At 43.1% G+C, this 23,564-nt stretch overlaps 1 protein-coding gene across 8 annotated transcripts in view; it reads right to left on the bottom strand.

The window, feature by feature from the left end:
- Positions 1–23,564, bottom strand: part of DNAH17 (dynein axonemal heavy chain 17) — a 279,399-nt gene that overhangs the window by 52,348 nt on the left and 203,487 nt on the right. For 5 of the 8 annotated variants that reach the window (XM_053296349.1, XM_053296348.1, XM_053296346.1 and 2 more), the window contains 8 exons: positions 18,205–18,471; positions 14,005–14,166; positions 8,167–8,400; positions 5,841–6,005; positions 4,303–4,398; positions 3,445–3,662; positions 2,833–3,040; positions 2,024–2,139 (listed from right to left, as the gene is read on the bottom strand). In XM_053296349.1, coding sequence (XP_053152324.1) covers positions 2,024–2,139; positions 2,833–3,040; positions 3,445–3,662; positions 4,303–4,398; positions 5,841–6,005; positions 8,167–8,400; positions 14,005–14,166; positions 18,205–18,471 — 1,466 coding nt within the window. Of the gene's footprint in view, positions 1–2,023; positions 2,140–2,832; positions 3,041–3,444; positions 3,663–4,302; positions 4,399–5,840; positions 6,006–8,166; positions 8,401–11,067; positions 11,218–14,004; positions 14,167–17,317; positions 17,472–18,029; positions 18,108–18,204; positions 18,472–23,564 lie in introns of those variants that run through there. The other 3 variants (XM_053296352.1, XM_053296354.1, XM_053296353.1) reach the window with 3 other exon arrangements.

A 23,564-nucleotide genomic window follows, 5' to 3' on the forward strand; every position in this document is an offset into this window, starting at 1 on the left:
CACATCCAGGAAAGGGCACAGTTGGCGGACCAGCCAAAGCTGAATGAAAGCACTCCTGGCCACCACGTTCACCTTAGGTATCAGAGAGAGAGTTCAGTCCAGACATACTCAGTCTCAGACTGCTAACCTGATCCTTCTGAGAGAGTGTAACATCATCCAGAACCGCCAGATCTATCCCCTTTCCCAAACTGCAGCCTCTTACAATGATCACCTCAGTCTTCTTTGTATTCACTCTCAGTTTGTTATTCCTCATCCAGCCCATTATTGCCTCAAGGCAGGCATTTAGGGAAATTATTTTATTTATCAAATTTGTACACCGCCCCAAACTTTCATCTCTGGGTGGTTAACAATAGCATAAAACAAGTTAAAAACATATACAAAAAACTTAAAACAATTTAGCAATTTTAAAATAAACCAGTGATTAAAACCTAATTTTTTTTAGGGAGCTAAAAAAGCTTGGGCAAAAAGATGGGCTTTCAGGTGTGTTTTGAAAATTGCCAGAGATGGGGAGGATCGTATCTCAGCAGGGAGCGCATTCCACAATTTCAGGACAGCGACCGAGAAGGCCCGTCTCTGTGTAGCCACCAAATGAGTTGGCGGTAACTGGAGACGGACCTCCTCAGATGACCTCAGTGGGCAATGGGGCTCGTAGTGAAGAAGACGCTCTCTTAGATACTCAGGGTCTAAGCCATTTAGGGCTTTATAAGTTATAACTAGCACTTTGTATTTTGTCCAGAAACCTATTGGCAGCCAGTGTAGCTCCATCAGTAAAGGAGTAATGTGGTCTTTCCAAGATGACCCAGAGACCAACCTGGCTGCTGCATTCTGAACCAACTGAAATTTCCAGACTATGTACAAAGGCAGCCCCATGTAGAGTGCATTACAAAAGTCAAGTCTGGAGGTTACCAACGGATGTATCACTGTTTTGAGATCATTGATCTTGAGAAACGGGCGCAGCTGGCATATCAGTTATGCTATTGCCTTATCAAGATGACATGGAGAAATAGATTTGGGTGACATCAGAATACTGATAACAACCTGCACTAAATCCCCTGATGATCTCTACTAGTGGCTTCATGTAGATGTTAAAAAGCATTGGAGACAAGATGGAGCCCTGAAGGCCACCATACAAATGCTCTCGCTTAGAAGAGCAGCAGTCTCCAAGTTAACACCTTCTAAGATCTGCCCAAGAGGTATGAGCGGAACCACTGCAAAGCAGTGCCCCCTACGCCCAGTCCCCCCAGGCAATCCAGAAGGATACTGTGGTTGATGGTATTTAAAGTGACTGAGAGATCCAAAAGAACCAGCAGAGTCACACTCCCTCTGTCAGTTCCTCTTTGGAGATCATCCATCAGGCTGACCAAGACAGTCTCCACCCCATAACCTGCTCGAAAGCCAGGGTCTAGATAATTGTAACATTTACACTGAAGTATCTTGGGAATAGTAGGCAAGGCTGGGCATACTGGCCCACATACTGTGCAGTGTCCCATTGTAGCTTTATGCACCACACAACAGCGTTTGTTGACTTTTAGGTATTTGCGGAACAACGCTCTTGCACATTAAAAAAAACACCTGCAGCAGCACAGGTGGCGCAGAAAACACCCATGGGCTACTGTGTGGTATGTGGGCCACTGACACATGCCAATTCTGACGCTCGTAGCAATTCAGACTCATAAACATAAGTTTCTCTGTTAGGACAAACTTTGAAAGTCACAGACATGTGAAATACTGACACTCGTCTCATAACAAGTTATGCAGGAGATTTGTGTTTGATGTCCCTGAATGTTTGTTTGGATATTTATTTTCCTGGCAAATAGTGGTTGGGTGTGTTGGAAAATGATTTGGAAAACGATGTGTGTGGGAGGGAAGAGTTAAACTTCACTACTCTGAACAAACTGGCAATATTTCAGTTAACAAAACTTAAAGTCAGCATATCAGTCATGGGTTTCCCACATAACATGTAATCTAGCCCATGATTGTCACAGTGGCGATCAACACTTGAGTGTATTTGGTGACATGGTACCTGTTAGCCAAAGAAATGACTCTGTTAGTCGCATCAGCCTCTTGCTGGCACTTGATTTTCTCAGCTGTGGCCTTTTCAAATTCAGCAGTCAGATTGGCTAAATTGGCATTTAGATCCTTTAAAACAACAGACACAAACTTAGGCACCAGATAGTAAGAACCTGTTCAGGCACTCTTAGAATACCAACAAAGAGGGGGCCAAGGGCTGGGAGTCCCGACAGTGCTGCAAGGGGGCCAAAAGACTGTAGTAGGAAGTGTGTAGGAGCATGTTTTTGAGAGCCAACCCTCCCAGACCCATATGCCACTACCTATACAGGTAACATACAGGTCACCTATGCAGATAACCACTCCTCTACATGTTAAGCTATGCTCCATCCACATCTGTCCTCCTCAAGCAATATTAGCCCTTTCTGTGATCGAGTTAGGAAGTAGTTAGGAAATACACAGATATTTCATAAATGTTCAAGATAATCATGCAAAAATATTACACGCTGCACTGCTCACCATCTGGATAGCCTGCAACATAGCCTCTAAGAATCAGTGGTGATATTAGAATAAACCACTCTCTGGGCAGACTGTTGAACTGGGGACTTTATGGCTCACAGTTCACATGCTTAGCTAATACACTTGCTCTCAGTTTGCATAGACATATGGGAATGCCACTCGCGCATCAGTGAACTCTCATCTCAATAATTAACGCCCTCACTTCACGCCAGCGGTGAATGTCAGTCAATCTGAGTGGTGACATTTACTGGGGTGGGAAGCCTGGAGCTCTGGCATTTTGCCCAGGCACAATTGTCATGTACTTACAGCAATCTTGTTTTTAATCATTGTCAGTTTTGCTTGTGCTTCTGCCAGTTCATTATTAGCTTCTTCCAAGGCTTGCCGCTTGGGTGCCACATCACAGTAGACTTCATAGAAACGAACAATGTTGAGGCACCAAGAACACAGACCAGCTGCAGCTGTGGACTTGGACAGTATGAACTCTGGATCAAATGTTGGATCATTTTGAAATGGTCTGCAGAGAGAGCAGGGACAAATGGTGTAGCACTGGGAGAAGCAGAGGCACCTTTAAGATCTATAAATGCACTTTACAACTTACCACCTCTGTATACTGTATCCGTACAAAAGAGACAACTGAGAATAAAACAATGTTGCAGTGTTGGTATTTACTAGAAAGAGAGGTGGGAGATTGCCAGGCTTCTAATCTGACTGCACCATTTAATACTAGGGGGATCACACGTAGATTTCCCAGAGTATTTGAGGAGCTCACTCTTATTCTCTCTCATCATAACCTAATAAGCCAAGTATTCACACTTTATAACTTGGTTGATTGCTGGCAGGGAAATATTTCCAGAGGAAAAAATGCAATGTGTTCCTCATTTATTTGGTGATGTGTGTATACATTTTGATCTCTCTTACTTAAAAGCTTTCAAGCAGGGCTCTGGAATGTGCTCCTTGTCATATTTCTTCAGGGAATCCAGAAATGAGTCCACTTTGCCCATCATGACTTTTGCTGCTTTCCAGCTCCTATCCTTTGGTATCTTGCCACCTGGAGCTGTAAGGATCAATACAGCTGCTGTCACATTAACCACAGCTTCTGGAGGAGAGCCAAAAGACTTTAATTCCGTCAGGTTGTTCTGGAAAGGCAGAGGATAAAAAAATAAGGCAGGCAGCTAACCATGAAGCCATACATTCTGCATTAAAGAAATGGAAAATGCATTGAACCAAAAAGCCCAAACCAAGCACAATATAAACATGCTGCTAATCTTGGATGTTGATGCTGCATTATCTTACTCTGGGATTTGTAGCTTTTGGCAGAGTGGGCAACCATCAGGACAATGAAAATACTAGCCCACGAGAGGATCTATGTCAGAGCTGATGTGACAGGCTCCGAGACAGGAGGCATAGAGAAGGCATTCAAAGATTCCTTCTGCTCACAGCTCCATTCTCAGTCACGGTCACAAACAACATTTTAAGCTGCAGATGCTCAGGCTGGAAATGGCTTGAGGTTCTTGGTATCCACTCCAGCTGCAGGCTAGTAGAGGTCCTTAGGTTTCAGTGTTTAGTATTTTAGGCTACAGACATTTCCTGAAATAATTCAGTGGCAGCTTCAAAATATTGTGAGTCTTATCTGCAATTTCAAAATACGGAGATGGCTATTGAAAGGGGAATCAAGCATCCCAAGAATTGTATTTAATCTGTTATCTCACTTCATACTAACTAACCTTAAAGACCCAAACCAATTACATGCCCATCTAAAAGGTCCAAGAATTTTACCTTATTGAGAGTGTCCAATGCTTCTTGAGCAGCCATCAGAGCTGGTTCAGCTTTGGCCAGGTCAGTTTCACAGGCTCTTTGCTTTTCTGCTACATTCTGGAGCACAGGGAATCCAAAAAATAGACACATTTAACCAAATTGGTTTTACCCCAACTTTAGAAATGCTGGCTCCCTTCTCATCTGTCTCCGAGGGTCTTTTAGAAAGTGACTCAAGGAGCCTCTTCTCACAATCCGTGAAAAGGGCTAGAGGGCGGTCTGCAGGGAAGGCAGGTCAGGGGCCAGGATATGCCATGCTGGCCCCTGAAAGTACCGTGATGTACTGTGCAAGTGCACGGTGCATCATGGGGATTCCCCCTCCCCTCACTCCCTGCTGTATGGCAGCTGCGGCCACAATCCCCAAAACAAGGTTAAGGGAGCGCATGTTCCCTTAACCTTATTTCACAGGGTAGCTATTTAAGCAGGTTTGCTGCTGTGGAGACACCAAGATTGGCCCAATCCCCACGGTTCACATGTGTGTGCAAAACCAGGCTGGGCTCCCTTAGCCCAGTTTTACACACGCATGTGAATATCCTCTAAGAGTGACTGCAAAAACCAATATAAGTGCCATATGAACATGGCCTAAATGGACAATTTCAGAAGCCTGGCAGCAGGAGCTCTTAGCAGAACAGATACTGTGCTGTTGTTAGAAAGCCTGAAGGATTAAAGTGAAGGGGAACTGCCAAGAAGGGAGAGGCAACTCCTGCACAGGCACCAAGTAATGGATGAGATGGTGCCTTTGAAGAGATCAAGGCTCTCTCTTTCTGCTGTCATTTCCCCATGTTTGTGTGTCATGTGTACATGGCACATTGTAGGCTTCACTGCTTTGATGCATATTAGAGTGTGCATCTAAAACAGCACTGCAAGAAACCTTTAGTGTAATAGCGGCCAAGTGGAAAGTTGCAATGTTTTTACTGAGATGGGATGCATAGTGAAGTTTTGTTGAGGTTTGTTGCAAAACACCTTTGCTTTGTTCCCTGCTACAGCTTAAAAAGCTATGCATTCTTTTTGCTCTGCAATGTGTCTCACAATAAGTAGTGCTGAATGGAGAAAATGAAAACTTCCAGCAACTGGCTAAAGAACCGGCCTGTGCTACTCAACTAATTTTTGTGCGACATCGTACCCCTGCCCTTTCCTTCTTCAGTTTGTTTAAAGGGAGGATTCTATCTCCCATAAAGGATTGTTTGTGATGACACTGGGATTCTGCTTCAGCTTAACAGTTCTATAAAAAAGATTTCTGACTTGACCAAAAACTACTGCAGGTGGGACGTATGAATTAATAAATGACTGGAAAATAAGATCTTGCTCTATGTGGTTAAAGAAGCATTTCTAGGAATTAGAACATGCCATGGTGTCTAAACTGGTGTGCTACAGATGGATAAATGTTTCTCAGAAATGAACTTAGCTCTTACACAGGGGTCTGTGTCCTTTGGCCAATTGGCCTCATCTCCTGTAGTGTACATGGCTCAACATTAGCTCAGCAACAACCAACTATCACTTACCGTGTTAATGACTTGCACTTTCAACTCCTCTTCATCAGCAATTGCTTTCTCTCTGCTCACTTTCTCTGTTTCAATTCCTACCACTTGGATCAGTTTGTCAGCATCTTCATTCTTATGCTGCAGCTCCAATTCTTGAACAGCAAGTTTGGCTTTCAGGTCATCAACCTACAAAGTCCCACAGAAAAAGAAAATGTTAAAGCTGACACATTTCACACAAAAACTCCCTCCCCACTAGAAAATGTATCTCCTTGTTTTGCATTTCCATGTTTATTTTTTCAGGGGCTCTACAAAATGGGGTGAAAATGTTTGCCCATTGAGGAAATACTCTCTGATGTGGCTTTGTGACATCACAAACAGCCCAACACGAGAGATTATCAGGAAGCCTATTCAGAGTGAAGGCAATACTTCCTGCTCTCATTGATCTGGTGTAATGTTGTCATGTAGTCACATCTAGGCGCTGTCCAGATTACACCCTGCAACGGGGTCACGGCTGATCTCGGAAGTGTGCTTCCACACTTCCTGTGTTGTGACACCACAGTCTCTACACTGACAGTGGGGTGCCGTTCACATTTCCAATGCCTTGTTTAGAATTTAATGTCCTAGTGCTAAGACATTGTGTATCCGGTGTAAACAGGTTGCTGGTTTTTTGGGTTGTTAGTTTCTGTGAGACTGCTCCCCCTGATGTTTATGTTTCAAATGCGATTTGCCTGAACGGAATCTGGAAAGCGCCCTGATTCACCACATGATCCTTGGTTTACTGGGATCACTTCAGAAAGAAGCCCATGTTAAAAAAAATATGGCCCCAAGCAGCAGATTGGGAAAAGAAGCAGCTGAAAACAGGAAAGCAAAAAACCACAAAAAAGGCAAGCAAGTGTTGGGGTGATTCTATGACATTTTTTGCTCTCTACATTTCCACCCCCAGCACAGTATCTCCAGTGACTGTTGCGGTGTCTATCTTATGTTTCTTTTTCTATTGTGAGCCCTTCGGGGACAGGGTTCCATCTTATTTGTTTGTTATTTCTTTGTGTAAACCACCCTGAGCCATTTTTGGAAGGGCGGTATAGAAATCGAGTGAATGAATGAATTTCCTGATTTGCCTTAAAACTTAAAAACTAGAAGGGCAGTTTTCTTCCAATTTACTGGGAAGGAGGTATGTTGAATATGTATTCAACGTACCTTCTACCTTCTCAGTAAATCAGAAGAAAACTGCCCTTCTAAATTAAGGGCAGTGCTAGCAGGTACTCAGAAAAGAATAAAGAGAAACCAAAATAATAGGGAAAAGAACTCAAAAACAGGCAAACGGAAATATCTAAGATGTGCATGGTGGGCTCAAGCAGACTTGGGTTGCTTTCATACATTCCTGTATTTTTCTTCCTCACCAGCTGAAAGCTTCAGGGAAGTGATTTAAATTGATTTAAGTTGAGGCTGGCCTAGCATAGCTGCTTTAAATGGAAGAAAAATTCATTCAGAGAGCCAATCACAGATTTCCTACATCACATGTAGTTCAACTCTCAAATTCCACATTATATAGAGTTCCTGTTTACTTTTATTTATTTATTTTTTCTAAGTATCAAAATTAGCTTAGGCAAGCTAAGAGTTGGGGTGGAAGGAAGTTGGACAGAGAGAGGAAGTTTAACCTTTTTATTCCCCCCCCCGGTCATTAAGTTGTTTTTTAGCTCAAAATCAGATACAAAAAACCACAGAAGGCAGATATGGGGACTCTATACTCCCCGTGTGGAGATGGTGACTTTTTGAGCTGGAAAACAACAAGAGGGGAAGAGTTAAGCAGCCCTTTTCCAGCCTTACTTCTATTCTCTCTTCCCCTGCAGTGATTCTAAGCTTGCCCAGGCTGATCTTGGCTTTTTAAGAAGCATGGAGAGGGGAAATGCAGGGTATTTGTATAACTTGTAATTGTAAAAATGTGTAATGTATAATTTGAGCCTGATATTGATTTTCTGGTAGTTTTGGGCAATTGATTGATGTGGTTGGAAAATGCATTGGGAAGAGTAATGTGTGAATAATGAACTTCTTAAGGCAAGGGGTATCCTAAGTGTATGCTTGAAAAAAATAACCCTACAGGAGGAGGTCTTTACATCATTTTGGAATTATTGCACTAGAGAGAACACATGCACAATTCAAATCCTCAGTGATCACAATATACAATCCAATGTACTTGATAACCAGCCTTCATTTGTTTACAATAACCAGCCACTACAACTGAATCGCAAAGCAGCAGATGGTAATTCAGGATGAGCCACGAAGAACAGATTCAGACAGTGGCCTGTCACTCCAATATGACACAAAGACTGTTCGTTCACAAACATACCTGTGAAGCCGTACTCTGTAGTTTCATTAAACCATTCTCCAGCCTCTCAATTTTGGCAATAAGCTCCCTTCTTTTTTTAGCAAGCAAGTTCTGATAAAGTTTGATTTGCTCGAGGAAAGTCTTGGGGGTGGTATAATTATAGCGCCTCTCAGTGGACAGGTAGACTTTGGACATTTCATTAACAGTTTTGTGAACATAGGACATAAACAGGCTGATGGAAGTCTTAACGCCAGACTGCAAAAGGGACCACAAAATATCAATTAGGCTCTTATGAAACAATGAGCGATTAACAGAAATGCCATAAAAATTTCAGTTCAACAAAATTACTGGTGTATCTTACTAACGTGCACATTCACATGTATGATTTTTACAGTCAAGTCTGTTCTCTCTCTCTTCTCTACACACACCCTCCCTTTTGTGTTTGTTTACCATTTATTTATTTATTTATTTAGATTGTGTTACGTCTCCCCTGGCTTTGTACTTTAGGAGGGCTGTGAAGACAGTTTCATTTTAATGGACCTTTGGCTTTTCCTCCTTGATTTGCTTTAATTTGTGATGCTTTGCTGCCTTTTTATTTTGTTTTAGTTAATGTTTTCATTTTATATTTCTTTATGTTTTTTTCAGTGACATAGCAAGGATGGGGGACAAGATCTGAAAATGCCCCCCACCACTGCCACCAGTTCCTACCTCTATGGCCATGCTCACCCCAAATCTGCACCAGCTGCTCTCTGGCTGAGCTAGTGCATCCTGATGATGTAATTGAGCCGGCACAACTGCTGATTTGCTGAGACTGGACTGCCTCAATGCCAGTGACAACAGACCTCCTTCAAGGGGCATTGGGGCAGTTCTTGAGGCAGAACTGTCCCAATCCTAGCAGTAAGAGGCAGCTCCTATAAGGAAGGCCTGTTCTCACCGGCAGGCATTGGGGTGAGTCTGCCTCAGCTGGCACTCCTGCTGGAAAGTGGCTGGCATGAAATGGGGCCAAGCACCCAGTGGAAGAGGGGAGAGGGCTGGCAAGGAGCCACCAGACCCACGTTGTCCCTGGACCCATGCCCCCTTCTCCACTGTAGCTACACCCCTGGTTTTATCTTCAACAGCAAGTTCAACTGATTATTCTTAGATAATCTGTGTGTTTAGCTGCTCTGGTATCCTTGAATAATCAATCATCTTTGGTAGAGCAGAATATAAATGTTTAGAAATAAAATTTTTAAACCCCACAATTAAAACATAGTGAGGCTGTTCTCACGAGCAGCCTAACCTAGGCTGCATCAGGATCTGCATGGAGCATTAGGATCAACATGGATCCTGGCACTCCTGCCCAGCCTAACCCCACTTCCAAGCCCAGCTCTAAGCCGAGGTTACAGAAGCAAGCATTCCTTTAACCCGGTTGTCAGGCTTGGTGTTTCCTTGGGCTCCACAGAGCCTGAGGAGAGACAGAGACAGGTCCGTAGAGTACCTGTTTGACAGGGGTCCCCATCAATGTACCGCGCTCATGGCGCGGTGTGTTGTGGAATCTCCGGAGGCAGGGAGCGCCATGTTGCCTGGTGCCTCGTGGCTTTGGGAGTTTTGCACTCCCAGTGAACTTCTTGTGATTGTCTGGGGGGAAAGGAGAGTTGGAGCAGCCTTCTCACCTGCCCAGTTGTGTGAATGGCCCCACAGTCAAAAAGTGGCTTATAACAATAAGGTTCTTCATGATGCAAATATATTTGAATCTAAAGTACACAGGTACATTGATTTCATGTAACACCTATGGAAAGGGGAAGATCTATGCATGTTGCTGTTTTGGTTTCCACACAGGCAACTATGGGAAATTCCAAGATAAACAGTCTCAAAGATCATAGCCTTTATTTCTTCTTGACAGGGCTACACTTTGGTTGATGCAACTGAATACCACATAAACAGCAGTGAAAAGTATCTTGTATAAATCCATTTACTTTGCTTGCAGTTCAGTCTAAGCATGTTTATTTAGCAGCATTTCTCACTGTGTTCAGTGGGGTTTACTCCCAAAAAGTATAAATAGTACTGCAGCCTAAACTGCTTTTTCAACCATATTTAAAATGTACATCTTCTAATTAGAAATGACTTCACCTAATTCATTCTTTGTCACTTCAGTGACAAAGGAAATGTCTTTCAGCTGAAGAATGAATGAAATGCATGAAATTAGCCAGGTTGTATTTAATTAATTAGAAGTAGCTTAGATTTTATAAAACAAGCAAACTAAACATTGTATTAGAAGTCCATATTTGTGCAACTCTAAATGCTATGACACTGAACACATATTGTAACCGTTCCTTCTAATCGGTTACCTCATTTCACTGCAGAACTTTACTGCTGCAGTTACTGGAATAGGTAATGTTGAAATTAGAAAATGCAAGTTACTGTTTCTTTGGAGTACATATTTAACAGCTGATTCCATTGTGGAAAAAGTTGGTATGTGATAGCAGAATGAATGTTACTCTAAGGATTTGAGGTTTTGCACGCCCCAGTTTCTTTGGTGTAAATATGTAACATGAACGTTCTTCTCCAATACAAAGAGGATTAATGTTTAATGTACTTGGGAGGCGAAAGCATGTATGCTGGGCTCTCTAGAGGAGAAAACAGAGATAAAGGCTCTGCTTGTGGATATTAGTATTAACTACTCCCAAGGGGACACTGAGGTTAATATATCTCAATAAGTGAAACAGGATGCTGGTGTTGGACTTGCACTGCTGCTTTTCAACTGCTGCATATGTCAAACAACAACGTAGTGATTTTTCTCCCATGAAGGAAAATCTCCAGGTTGAGACCTATAAAGTTGGGCTTGTAATTGTATCCCTTCACCTTTTCAGGTCTTTGCAGGCAGACATTAGGCCTGTTTACACAACCATATGGGGGTGGATTGGAGGGTTAGAGAGTTCCTACCCCAGTGGCAGAATACATGCAGGACTTCTGTTTGGGCCAAGAAACACATGAATAAACCAGGTGAGGCATCCATTGCTGAAATCAGGAGCTACAAGCATGGAAAGCCATCCAAAGGCCTAGCAGGCCTTCCCAGCATGCTTTTTACTGCCAGTAGACTGGAAAGCCTCATGATGTCAACAGCTGCCCTCTGATTGGCCATGAAGGAGCAGGAAGTGGACCCAGCCCTGCTGAAGCTACTCCAGCTACAGGTTCACCGAGTAGTAAATCCATGGATGGCAGTCCCTGTAGTCACAGTTTTCTGTTGTTTGCAGGCCTGCTGAGTCCCAGTGGCCGAACAGAAAAGGCAAATGGATTCACACAACCAGAAAAGCAAGGCAAGAGAGCTGTGTCCTACTTCTAGCTCGGTTAAGATCAGGGTACAAAAGCTGGGCTACCCTGCTTTGAGCATACTGGGTTGGAGAGATTTTTGTGAGTTCACACTATCAAGCAAACCAGGGTAGAATGCCTCCTGCCCTGATTTTGGTGATTGTATGATCAGATCTATTGTGTGGAATAAGGTCTATAGTGTGAAATAGGTATTCTGTATAATGATGATAACATTCAAAATAAGTGAAATTCTCTCTCAAACAGCCATTTTATTCTTAACCAAAATCCTGCAAGAGCTAAGAAAGAGCTATCATAAATTAGCTTTATTAATAGTTGGAAGTAATGGGATTACTCTTGAGTAAATGTACTTTGCATTATTTTTGCAGTTGTATAAGAGAGCAATTGCATGTATATACAACACAGCTGTGTTCACGTTGCACTAAATTGGGCCCTTGACCAAATCTGCTTCAAAGCCTCCCTATCCTCTTGGCAGAAGAACAGTAGTTAACCCTGAGTCACTATTTCAAGGGGCTAGTCACATGAGTGCACGCACACGAGATTGGGTGGGTGGGGGAGGCAGGGTTCAACCTACCTTCCCCAAACCAACCACGCTAAGCCCCTGTGGTGCACAAGCCATGCATCCACACGACCAGCGCTGCTGAGAGTAGTGCAGATGACTATCCGTGCTGCTCCTGGCAATGAGGGTAAACAGGCAGGGATCATTGTCTCGGCCTCCAAGAATCCCATAGGGCACTGCCGAGCACAATGAATGCACTGGAGGATTCCACTAGGGAATGGGTGCTCTTGCACGGGCATAGCCTTGAGCTCCAGAGAGCCTGAGCAAGCTCTCCTGTCGTTTCCGGCGGCACTTGCTGCCTGACAACATCTATTTCCCTTTTTCTCCCTCACAGGAGGGAGAGAAAGGGAAATTAAGGCTGTCAGGCAGCAAATGCTGCCTGAAAGGGACAGGGGAGAGCTCGCTCAGGGCTCTCCGAAGCCTGGGAGTGGGTGGGGGGAGTTCGCTCAGGACTCTTCTGGAACCTGAGCCACGCTCCCCTGCGGGCTTTGGCAGCCCTTTCCATTGGTGGCCCAGGTTCTTTGAACCCGTTTGCACAATGGTGGCTCCTCCCTTGATCCCGGGAGCAGGGTTAAGGCTGTGTTTGTGCCCTTAACCTGAGCTAACAGCTGGGCTTCAGTGTTGGGTTTGGTGCCGCAGCACCGCTGGGATCCATGCGGATCCCAGCGGTTCTCACAGGCAGCCAAGCCCAGGCTTGAATGCTTGTGAGAACAGCCTCCACATGTTGCCGTTTTGTAAACAGCTCTTCATGCGTGTGTACGTATGAAATTCTTTGTTTTACTTTGTATAATTCTTCCCTCTCTGCTCATTAAGGGCTGCTCCTATCAAATTAAGAATGCAGGGGAACCTTTCACAATTGGATAGAAGATACTTGATCCTTTGTGAGATCACCACTCCTGCCCATAGTTTGAAAATCATATATGGTTTAAAATCTTTTGACTGTGTCGCTTGGCTGGACCAGAGATACTGACCAGACAGTTTGAAACTATTGTACAAGGCTGAACCTGATTACTTCTCACTAGGACAATTTTTCATCTTTTCTTTTTCAGTAACAGCTGCAGGGGTGAGGTGAAGCTGATCTAGACTGGGATGGCCTGGCAGTGATGAGGGAAAGAGGGGTTAACCCCGCTCCCTCTGAGCCACTATTTGCCCTGTCCAAATATGTCTCCTGGGAGGAAGTTGACATTGGTATTAATGGTAGCTTTCAGGGTTTTTGTTTTGTTTTGTTTAAACTATTAAAGAAGATGGAAGCACAATGTGTTTAGCCTCACTTGTAATTTGGCTACAGGATAAAGTTTCATAATTTATTTAGGTAGTTTGTATAGCTTTTCAAAACTTAATTCTGTGTCTATATTTTTGTTTCCTTACATCACATATAAATTGTTTCAAACACATACTTGAAAGTTTTGCCTTGGGTTGCTTTAGTATGCCTGCTGCTTTCTTAGCCCTAAAGTAAAGCTTTATGCTCGATAGATGGCTAATATTCATATGGTAAGGAGAAGAGTTGGATGTTCTCAGAGCTCAAGGAACAAAAAGGGAAATAGAATTTGAGCCTCTGTGTGTGTGTGTGTGTGTGTGTGTGTGTGTCTATCAAATCTGTATGCTGCCCCAAACCTCTGTCTCTGGGTGGCTTACAACAACATTATCCCTTTACTGTACATGCAGGTTTTGTCTAATCTGCTGTTAACCAATGCATAGGCTTAGGCTGACCTGATGGTGATGAAATTCCTCAAGTTAGGGAATGAGTGGGGCTTGGTTTATCTAGTCTGGTCCTTTGTAAGTACCCCATGACTTCAGGCTCTCAGTCAGGGCAGGATGGGGAGCAGAAAGAATGTCACTGGACTGGCCCTGAAGCATATCACTTGGTTACAGAACATTAGCAGAATAGAAAACCAATAATGCAACCTTGGCATTGTTATTATTCATCAGATGGCTTGATTCAGCTCATTGTGTTCGCACTCCAAGAAATCATACTGCTATATGTTCAGGCTCACCTCTATGCCCTCAGTCTCCTCTAGAAACCTTGCACTGACAGACACCAGTGCATCTTCAGGCCATTCATGAAACCAGTCAATAGCTGTGCAGTTCACTACAGCTGGGAACTTCCTTGCTCGCACACGCAGAGTAGATCCCACAGGAGAGAAGCACAGGATCACCTGGAGGGGGGGGGCGGAATCACTCATTGTCAGTATCAAATTATTTCAGGTGCTACTGAAGAGCCAGAAAAGGATCAAAAATAGGGGAAATAATCATCCATATTCAAAATATTGCTCTTGTCTGAAAATGATCACAATTTTCTGTGTTAGAGCCAAGCCTTGCCCTGCCCCATCCTCCTTGTGGTACAATTTTGTCTGCATGTATCTGTTCTTGGTGCATCTTGGTATCCTGGTTATACGGAATTTCCAATGGACATGAATTACTCCTTCCTATGCTGTTCCCATACAGCCCCTTAAATGTGCCATATTTTGCACGTTGAAATTAGACAGAGGCTCTTAAGCTGTGCTTCTCTGCAAAGAGCAGGACAAATTCAAAATGAATCAGGCAGCCTTCAAAAATGCAATCCCAAGCATTATTTATTGCTTTAAAACTCATTAACTACCTTTCCAAACAATGGCTGACATCTAGATTGATGATGCACATGCTGTAGAAGAGAGGCAATTTTTTAATCAATCTGCCCTTTCCTCTCAAGCCCACTGTGCCTCCCCAAAATATGTCTCCTGAGAGTCTCATGGAAAGTGGCAATATAAATAATGCAATGCAGAATAAACAGGTTACAGGAGCAAACTAAATCAGAGTAGCATGACCAACTCCTTTCTTGCACTGGGCTTCTTTTGTTCCATGGACCAATAAAAACAACAGCATAGGTGTAACTATAGGGGGGCACGTGCCCCGGGCGCCACTTGGCAGGGGGCGCCAAAAAGTGCCCCCGCCGATTTGCCGGAAATTTTTTTTGGGGGGATTATTATTTATTTTTTTATTTTTGCAGAGCAGTCCCCCGGTCCTGGCGCCCCCCCCCCATTGGCATTGCTTATCCAGCACTGGGCGCCGCGGCGTCTTCGTAGTCCAAGTCTCTGACTCTCACTCCCCAGCGCGCCCCGCCGCCCCGCCACCAGTCGCGCATGCGTCGAGAGGAGGACACGCACCAGAGCAAACTTCCTGAACAACTCCCTCTTCTGAACAACTTCCTGAACGCCCGAACCAGTTCCCCTTTTTGCTCATTCAAGTCCTTCCTCCCCTATAATCTAACCACGTTTTAACTGAAAAGGTTCAGGGAGGGGGAGATGGGGGGATGTGGAACCTTGGGTTCCACATCCCCCCATCTCTCCCTTCCTGGACTTTTTCACTATGTAATGCAAGCTAATTTAATTATATGTCATCATCAAAATGGATTAGCTGTTTCAGCCCATCAGGAAAGTCTAAACCTCCACCGATTTAATTAACCAGACTGAAAATCAGATGAACAGAGAATGTTTTAATGAAAGGTGGTATATAAATTTAACAATAAGTAAAACTATCATTAGGAGCAATTAGCGATTACTTAAACATTGGTGCTGCCAAGCAATTTGTAAATAAAACTTGAAGCCCTTTGAAAATAAGCTGGAATTAATTGTAGGTTGGGCAGGGGGTGAAAGTATATACTTCTAAACATTTATTGTTAAATTTATATACCATCTTTCATTAAAAACAACCCCAAAGTGGTTTGGTTTTAGTCATGGATTTTAATTTTAATTGCTCTTTTTGTCAATGTGATGAAGATTAGTTAAATCTGAGTGGTCTTAGGCAACCAATGTTGCATCTGAAATGCCATTTCATTTTTTATTGTCATAAATACTCTCCAACCAATTTAAATAGCAAAGGTGTATATTATCGCTTTATTCAATTGCAGGGAATCTAAAAAAAGCAGGATTTGCAACTAAGGCAGTGCATATCTTCTCTAAAATGGCCCTTTTATAGTTTTTCTAACTTTGAAATCGTAACATAAAACAAAGCATAAATGCATAAATGCTTCCCCCTCCATTTGAAACCTTTTCTGGTGTAAATAGTGCACGGTTTTGGAAAAGGGGAGTCTTTCTTTAACAGCGGGAGAATAAGGAGTCTTTAGCACTATCACCCTAGTCCCTCGAATTACTTTGGAGTCCTTGGTTTTTGTTTTGTTAAAATACAGTCACTCACAAGGGAAAGTCAGGAACAGAACCAGGGAGTGAGGGAGGAGCATCATAATCATAATAATCATTATCGCATCATAATTCTGATGTTTGAGATACAAGCCAACTTCACAGGGTTGTTGTGAGGAAAAACCTAAGTATGTAGTGCATTTTGAAATTTTTGGTAATTTTTGTAATTTTTAAAATTTTTAAAATAAAAGTTTTCTGAAACATGTGTGTCAGTCAGATGTACGTTGGGGGGCGGCAGGGGGGGGCACGGCGGGGGGGCGCAATTTCAGTGCTTGCCCCGGGCGCCGTTTTCCCTAGTTACGCCTCTGAACAACAGAAGAACTGTACCAGAGAGGGGTATTTTTTTGGAGGGTGGACATGCCCTAGGAGGAATGACTTGGAGGACTGGAAAATGCATGAAACTCTATAAAGGGGTCTAGCAAATTCACTGGTCTTTAAAAGCTTCAGCCCAGTTTTATCTGCTTAAGAGCAGGATGAAACATAGCTTTAGTCAATAAATAGAACAGCCTGACCAAAGATATTTTGCTGCCCCAAGTGGTGCAACTGAAAAATATCACAGAGGATTCCAGAACCCAATTCTTGGAGAAGGTGCACACATATTATCTCTGAGTTGTGCCCTAGCATACAGCAGAATGGTGCCTCTTAGATCACACACTGCTTCTCTGTCACCCTGAGAACTGTTCCCCTTTTGCTATTGGGTGGCCTAGGCAGAAACTCCTATATTGCTCAGATTCTTTAGTCCTTTTGTTCTTCTGAGGGAACTTTTGGCTCAAGAAAAAGAAGTTTGCCACTTTTCCTGCTTACCTTTTTCCTAAGGTAAAAGAAATAATCTTTTACCTTAGAAGATAATTTCATTATAATTTCCTCAGAGGGAATCTTGTGTTTCAGAAGATAATTTCATATCTCCTCCCATAGAGATGTCCTTATAGGGAGAATTACTTCAGAAAATGCATATGAAATATTATTTCTTCACCAGGGGACACTTCTATCTCAAAACAGATGAGGAGAAGGAAAGAAAAAGTAATGCAGAGGGTAAAAGTGTGTTTTCAGTGAAAAATACAATTGAGGAAATAGGGAAGGAAAACAGTTTGCAGGAAAAAGAGTGCTCCTTGGAGTTCTGAGGAAAACCTACCTATTCTGTTAGATGGATGAAATAGAGAGCAGGTACTCCTTCAAGGCCCTAGGCCACAAGCCACACAGGCTTTGAAAATATGGACCAGCATTTTGAATTGAGCTTGGGTTCTGAAAATGGACTGAAAACCAGTGTATTTCCTGGTGAGATGTTTTCCCAGTGCCTGGTCCCAGCTAGTAACCTAGCAACTATATCCTAAACTAAGAGAGCCAGCATGGTGTAGTGGTTAGAGTGCTGGACGAGGACCGGGGAGACCTGAGTTCAAATCCCCATTCAGCCATGATACTAGCTGAGTGATTCTGGGCCAGTCACTTCTCTCTCAGCCTAGCCTACTTCACAGGGTTGTTGTGAAAGAAACTTAAGTATGTAGTACACCGCTCTGGGCTCCTTGGAGGAAGAGTGGGATATAAATGTAATAATAATAATAAATAATCCCAGCGGTAATTGGCGCCCTGGGTGCAATTCCAAAACAACTTGAAGAGCACCTCAACACCATAGGGGCCACAGAAATCACCATCAGCCAATTACAAAAAGCAACTTTACTGGGAACAGCCTGTATTTTGCAACAATATCTATAATAACCAGCAGTATTGATGATAAAATCCAGCCATCCCAGGTCCTTGGGAAGGACTCGATGTCTGGATAAAACAAACCTGTCAATAACACCTGTCTGACTGTGTAAACAAGAAATAATAATAATATAAAAACTAACTGTAGTTTCCAGAAAGTCTTCAAACATAGCCTTCCTCTCGAGCCTTTACTACAGTCCAATCCAGTCACAGCTGCACACAGTGTTAGAATTTCACGTTCTGTTCAGTGCTTACAATGCTATCTGGAATAATTCACTCTATAAAACATGCAGCTGAAGTGAGGGGAAATGACACTACCTTCATTTGCTTTCGGACTTTGTCAATGAAGTATCTCCAGCAGTTTTCCCGGGTATCTTGAATGCCAAGGGATTTCACCTGAGGCCTCATGGAACCAATAATATTTTCCACTTCATCATCCTGGAATAGCCCTGGGATCTCACCAGATGCCAAAAAGTCATTGATCAATACCAGGAACTGCTCTTCAGCAACTTGCGAATCAGTCATGAGGAAGACAGTGGGGGTGTTCTTCACAGCTGATTTGATGTACTGGGAAGCCAAGTCAGCCTAAACCATAGAACAAACACACCTCAGTTTCTCACTTTAAAAGCTCCATCTTATTTATTTATTATTTCTCTGTGAAAACTGCTTTGGAAACTTGTGTTGAAAAGCGGTATATAAATATTTTTTGTTTTTGTTTTTATTTTGACCATGATTGACCCTTTCTTCTGACCATAACTGACCAGAATGTTTCATTAAAGAAGCCCCTGAATCTGATATAGGGAAGAGGGAAATTTCATATTGCAAAAGGTGGAAGTTGGACTAAAAGGAAAAACAGGTTGCTTACCTGTAACTGATGATCTGGTAGTGATCCATTGTCATTCATGAGTAAAGGATACTGCGCCTGCACAGGGAACTCACAGATAGATTCATGAGCTCCTTGCAGTGCCCTCTGTGCCATGCACATGCTCAGCGGGTTGGGTATTTTGGCAGTTAAGGCATCATTTTGATCAGTTCGTGGAATGACTGCTGTTCCTGACGATCATCCTGAAGTAAGTTTTCTTTCTTTTCTTTTAATTATACACATAGACTACTACTGCATCGAGGAGGTAAGGGAGGGTCTCATGAATGACAATAGATCACTACCAGATCATCAGTTACAGGTAAGCAACCTGTTTATCTGGATTGTGACCCATTGGTATTCATGAGTAATGGGTGATTAGTGAGCTCTCCTCAAGGAGGTGGGTGCAGTAGCTAGGTATGTGAGAGTCTGGCGATATATTTTATAATCCTTAGTCTTCCCTTGAAATGAAACAAGCAGGCACTTGCTCCCTTAACCTCATTTTAATGAGTGGCTAATTAGGTGGGTTTGCCACCATGGTGCCACTGGGATTGGCCTAATCACGGTGGTTCACATGTGCATGCAAAACCAGACTGGGCTTCCTTAGCCAATTTTTGCACACATGTGTGAATAGCCTCATTATTTTAGTCTAGTAAGCGATTCTCCACACTGTGAATCAAAGAGTGCTTGCTTAGAAGTGCAGAACCTTTCTGGCATCCAGTAGATCTGGATGTTGTGGCAGATGATAAAATGTCTGTTTGGACAGTCTGAGTAAAGACATAAACCATGGCTAGCTGGGCCACCACAGAATTATCAATAGGCATCTTGTATTGTCCCAAATCAACTTTGCCACCACCCTGTTAAGAAGTGGCTGAGGTGGAAACATATACAACAGGTCGTATCCCCATTGATGTTAAAATGCATCCCCCATGAAATGTGGTCCATGTCCTGCTCTAGAAAAGTAATGTGGACACTTCTTGTTGTCTGCTGTTGCAAACATGTCTATCTGTGGAGTTCCCACAGGTTGAAGAGACGTAGGTAAAGGTGGTTGATCTTCCACTTGTGATGGTGATGTTTTAACGTAGACTTGCTGAGGTCATCTACCATTATGTTGTTGATTCCCCTGAAATGGATAGCAATCGGGTGTACTTGGTAAGTAATATACCAGTTCTATATTTGGATGCTCAGTGCATACAGGGAGCGAGAAACCATGCCCCTTTGTCTGTTGAGATATGCAATGGCTGTGGTATTGTTGAGTTGTATCTATAGCAGTGCCCTGAATCAATGGGGAGAAAGACTTGAGTGCTAGAAACACAGCCATCAACTCTAGGAAACTGATGTGTAAATGACATTGATGTGCATTCCATGTGCCCTGAATCTGATGAGCACCACAATGAGCACCCCAACCTGTCAGACACACATCTGTGGTGATCCACAGCATAGACATAGGCAGTTGGAAGTACACCCTCTTTAAGAGGTTGCATTCCACCGTCCACCACTTCAATGACTTTAGGACAGCTGGACTGTCCACACTGGGCCGGAATACCGAAAGAAAACATAACTGGAGTTTGCGCATTTTCAGGCGGGCATAACAAACTACAGAGTTGCATGATGCCATCAAACCCAATAGTCTTTGTATGTGTTTTGACCTTTGTTTTGGATTGTTGCTGAAAATAGTAACCATCTCCTGTATTTAGAGGAAGTGTTCTCTTGCTAAGTATGCCCTTTTTCGTTTGAGCATCTAGTACTGCACCAATGTAAGATATTCTCTTAGTTGGTTGCAGGTGTGACTTCCAGTTGACCTGAACTCCAAGATCCTTGAGAAGAGTCAAGACATAAAAGATCTGAGAAAGTAACTCTTCTTTGTCCTGACCTACCAGGAGCCAATCGTCTACACATGGAAAAATCGCAATGCCCTGAATTCATAGATAGGAGACAACTGCCATGCACTTTGTGAATACCCTCGGAGCTGTGGACAACCCAAAGGGTAATACTCTATATTAGAACACTGTGTTACCCACAGTGAACCTTAGATATTTTCAATGATCTGCCTGAATCCCAATGTGAAAATATGTGTCTCTTAGATCCAATGTTGCAAGTCACTCCTCCTTGGCAAGGACAGTAGTATGCCCTGCAACATTATCATTCTGAATGTGTGCATATCAATGAATAAGTGTAGCCGTTGGAGGTCCATTATCTCCCAAATTCCCTCATCTCACTTTGGAATCTGAAAATAGTGAGAGTAGAATCCAGTTTGTGTCTCTGTCCACTGCACCGGGACAATTGCTCCCTTCTCCAACAGAGCCTGTACCTCCTGGAGTAAGGCAGGAGTTGTTGCTGGTGTGAATTTCATGCCCAAGAATTTTGGCAAAGTTATGAATATGGCATAACCAGTGGTAATAATTCTGAGTACCCACACATGGTGCCAAGCAGAAGCATGGCTTGACAGTCTGATAGTATGGGCAGTTACAAAGCTGGTGGAATTTGCTTTGACAGGCTGTAGAGATTGATGCAGTGAACATTCCAGTAAATCATAGCGACTGCTTTGCAGAATCCTTGTTGGGACATGATCCCTGGGTTTTAAAAATTTCAATCTGAAGTTTATTCACTGGTATGGCTTATAATCCTTATGATCTTGAGGCTTGAATGTAGTGTGCTGCCACTCACAAGGACAGTAGTGTGAAGAGCTTTGTGCAGTTGCAGCTGTTGCTGTAAAGCTTTTAGCCATATATTTAGACTTTTAAAAAATACTCCATAGTCATATCAGTTGTTTCAATGAAAAGACCCCTCAACCCTCTCCTTCATATAATTTTGAAGGTTTGCAGACCTCAACCAAGCATGCCTTCTGATGGTAATGGCTATTGCCATTGCCAAAAATACAGCTTCTGCAAGATGTTTAGATGTACTTAATTGTTGCCTGGGGACTGCTGTAGATTTAAGCAGAACCTTGTTGTAATACTTAATGAAGTCTTCATGAGAGAGAGAAATGGATTCCCACTGCAAGTTGTCCCACAAGCAGTGATTATATCATGCCATACAGGTGGCATAATTTGCAATTCGGATGGAAAGCCTAGAAGTGGAGTATATTTTCCTGCTTAGCACGTCCATTTTCCTACTATCTTTATCAGACAGTGTGGCGTGGCAACGTCCAGACTTCGAAGATGCTGTGCACTGTACAACCAATGAGTTTGGGGCAGGATGCTTTAAGAGATACGTGTTGTCCTCTTCTTGAACTCTGTATAGCCTCTTCTTGAACTCTCTATGACCCTTCTAAATGCTTAGATGTTGGGGTGGAAGCCTATAGGACTTCCCAAGCTGACCGAGCTGCCTTGGATATTACTGGCAGTTATACGAAGTGCTACCGGTTGAGAAGATTGTATTGCTATCATCATGTCAGAAACATTGTCTTTCAAGTCTGTCATTGGTTTCTTTATATCCAAGCCTAACCACTCGGCCATCTCAGTTAGCTTTATGTTATAAGCTCTCAGCTCCTTATTTGGGGACGCAGAGGGCTTTGGTAGAGGGCTTGGGTCTGAAGGATGCTCAGTAATTACAGAGTACCCTTCCAAGTCAGACATGGCCTCAGAATCACTTTCAGAGCCCCCTGGGGGCAAATCACCCTGTGGGCTAGACGGCATGGTCACATGCAGATTAATTAGAAGCAATGGTCATGTTGTTTGTGATGGCTTAGAAGAAATGTTAGTTTGGATAGTCTTACAGGAAGTAACTGTTGCTTTGGATGCATCACTTCCTTCACAGTTAATGTTGGTGACTGCACAATTGTTGCAGAACTCAGCAAGACTGGACAAATAGTGGAAGTGACCTGTTGAGGTTGTAGTTGCAGATCAAAATGAGTAGGCACACCATGGTAGACCTACCTCAGTTGTGACCCAGAAGAGTTTGAAGGACATGGCTGAAATGTACATTGTGCTTTCCACAATTGATACTCAGCATAGTCATCTGGCATTGCAGGAGAGAGTGAATGGCAAAATCCACATCTGTGGGGGTTGCAAACCCTTGGGGGTTGCACACCGTGAGTCACAGTATAGTCCACAAGAATCTTTCAAATAGTCTGCACTGGAATTATTTTTGAAGAAGTCTTCCCAGCAGTGAAGCATACAGGAGACATAGGTGGGGTTGGGTACTGACAAAGGTATCTCTTTGATGTTGGGGTCAATATAGAGTCCTTGGCTAAGGAATCCCTGGAATGTTGAACCTGATGGCATACTGTTTGTTGAATCTAATATTGAAAGCAAATCTTGGCAGTAATCTGATCAAATACAGGTTCAGAATCAAATTGCTATTCCTCAGGTTCAAACCTGATGGCAGAATCAGCCGTTGTTTGTTGTTGAGGCTGCAGAACTCGAACCTAATCCCTTGGTGTCAAAAGAGATTGAATTGGAATTTATGCCAGGGAAAAAGCCTGGCTTTGATGTATAGTCAGGGAGACTGTCGCTAAAGAAGAGTGTGGATAGCTTTTCGACATCAATGTATGGTCTATGTCGTGTCTCAATGTTGATGCAATCTTTGGTGTTGAGTGCATTGATACCGAATGAGATCTTGGTGTTGATGGAGATCCGAAGTGTTTTTGAGCCTCTGATGGAGAAAGCATTCCCGACATGGACACTCACTCTGTGGTTGATCTTGAGGATGTCTTCTTCGATGACTTGCTCTTATGTTTTTTTAGCAGGAAGAGGGGAGTCTTCTTCAGAAGATCGCCTCTTACTCCTCTGCTTACAGTGATGTGCTTCCAAAGACTTCTTAGGCAGCTCCTTTGGGCACTTGAATACTGCCTCTGACATTGTAATCAATGCAGAAG

Source organism: Hemicordylus capensis, chromosome 2 (genome assembly GCF_027244095.1).
Source record: "Hemicordylus capensis ecotype Gifberg chromosome 2, rHemCap1.1.pri, whole genome shotgun sequence".
Classification (NCBI taxonomy): domain Eukaryota; kingdom Metazoa; phylum Chordata; class Lepidosauria; order Squamata; family Cordylidae; genus Hemicordylus; species Hemicordylus capensis.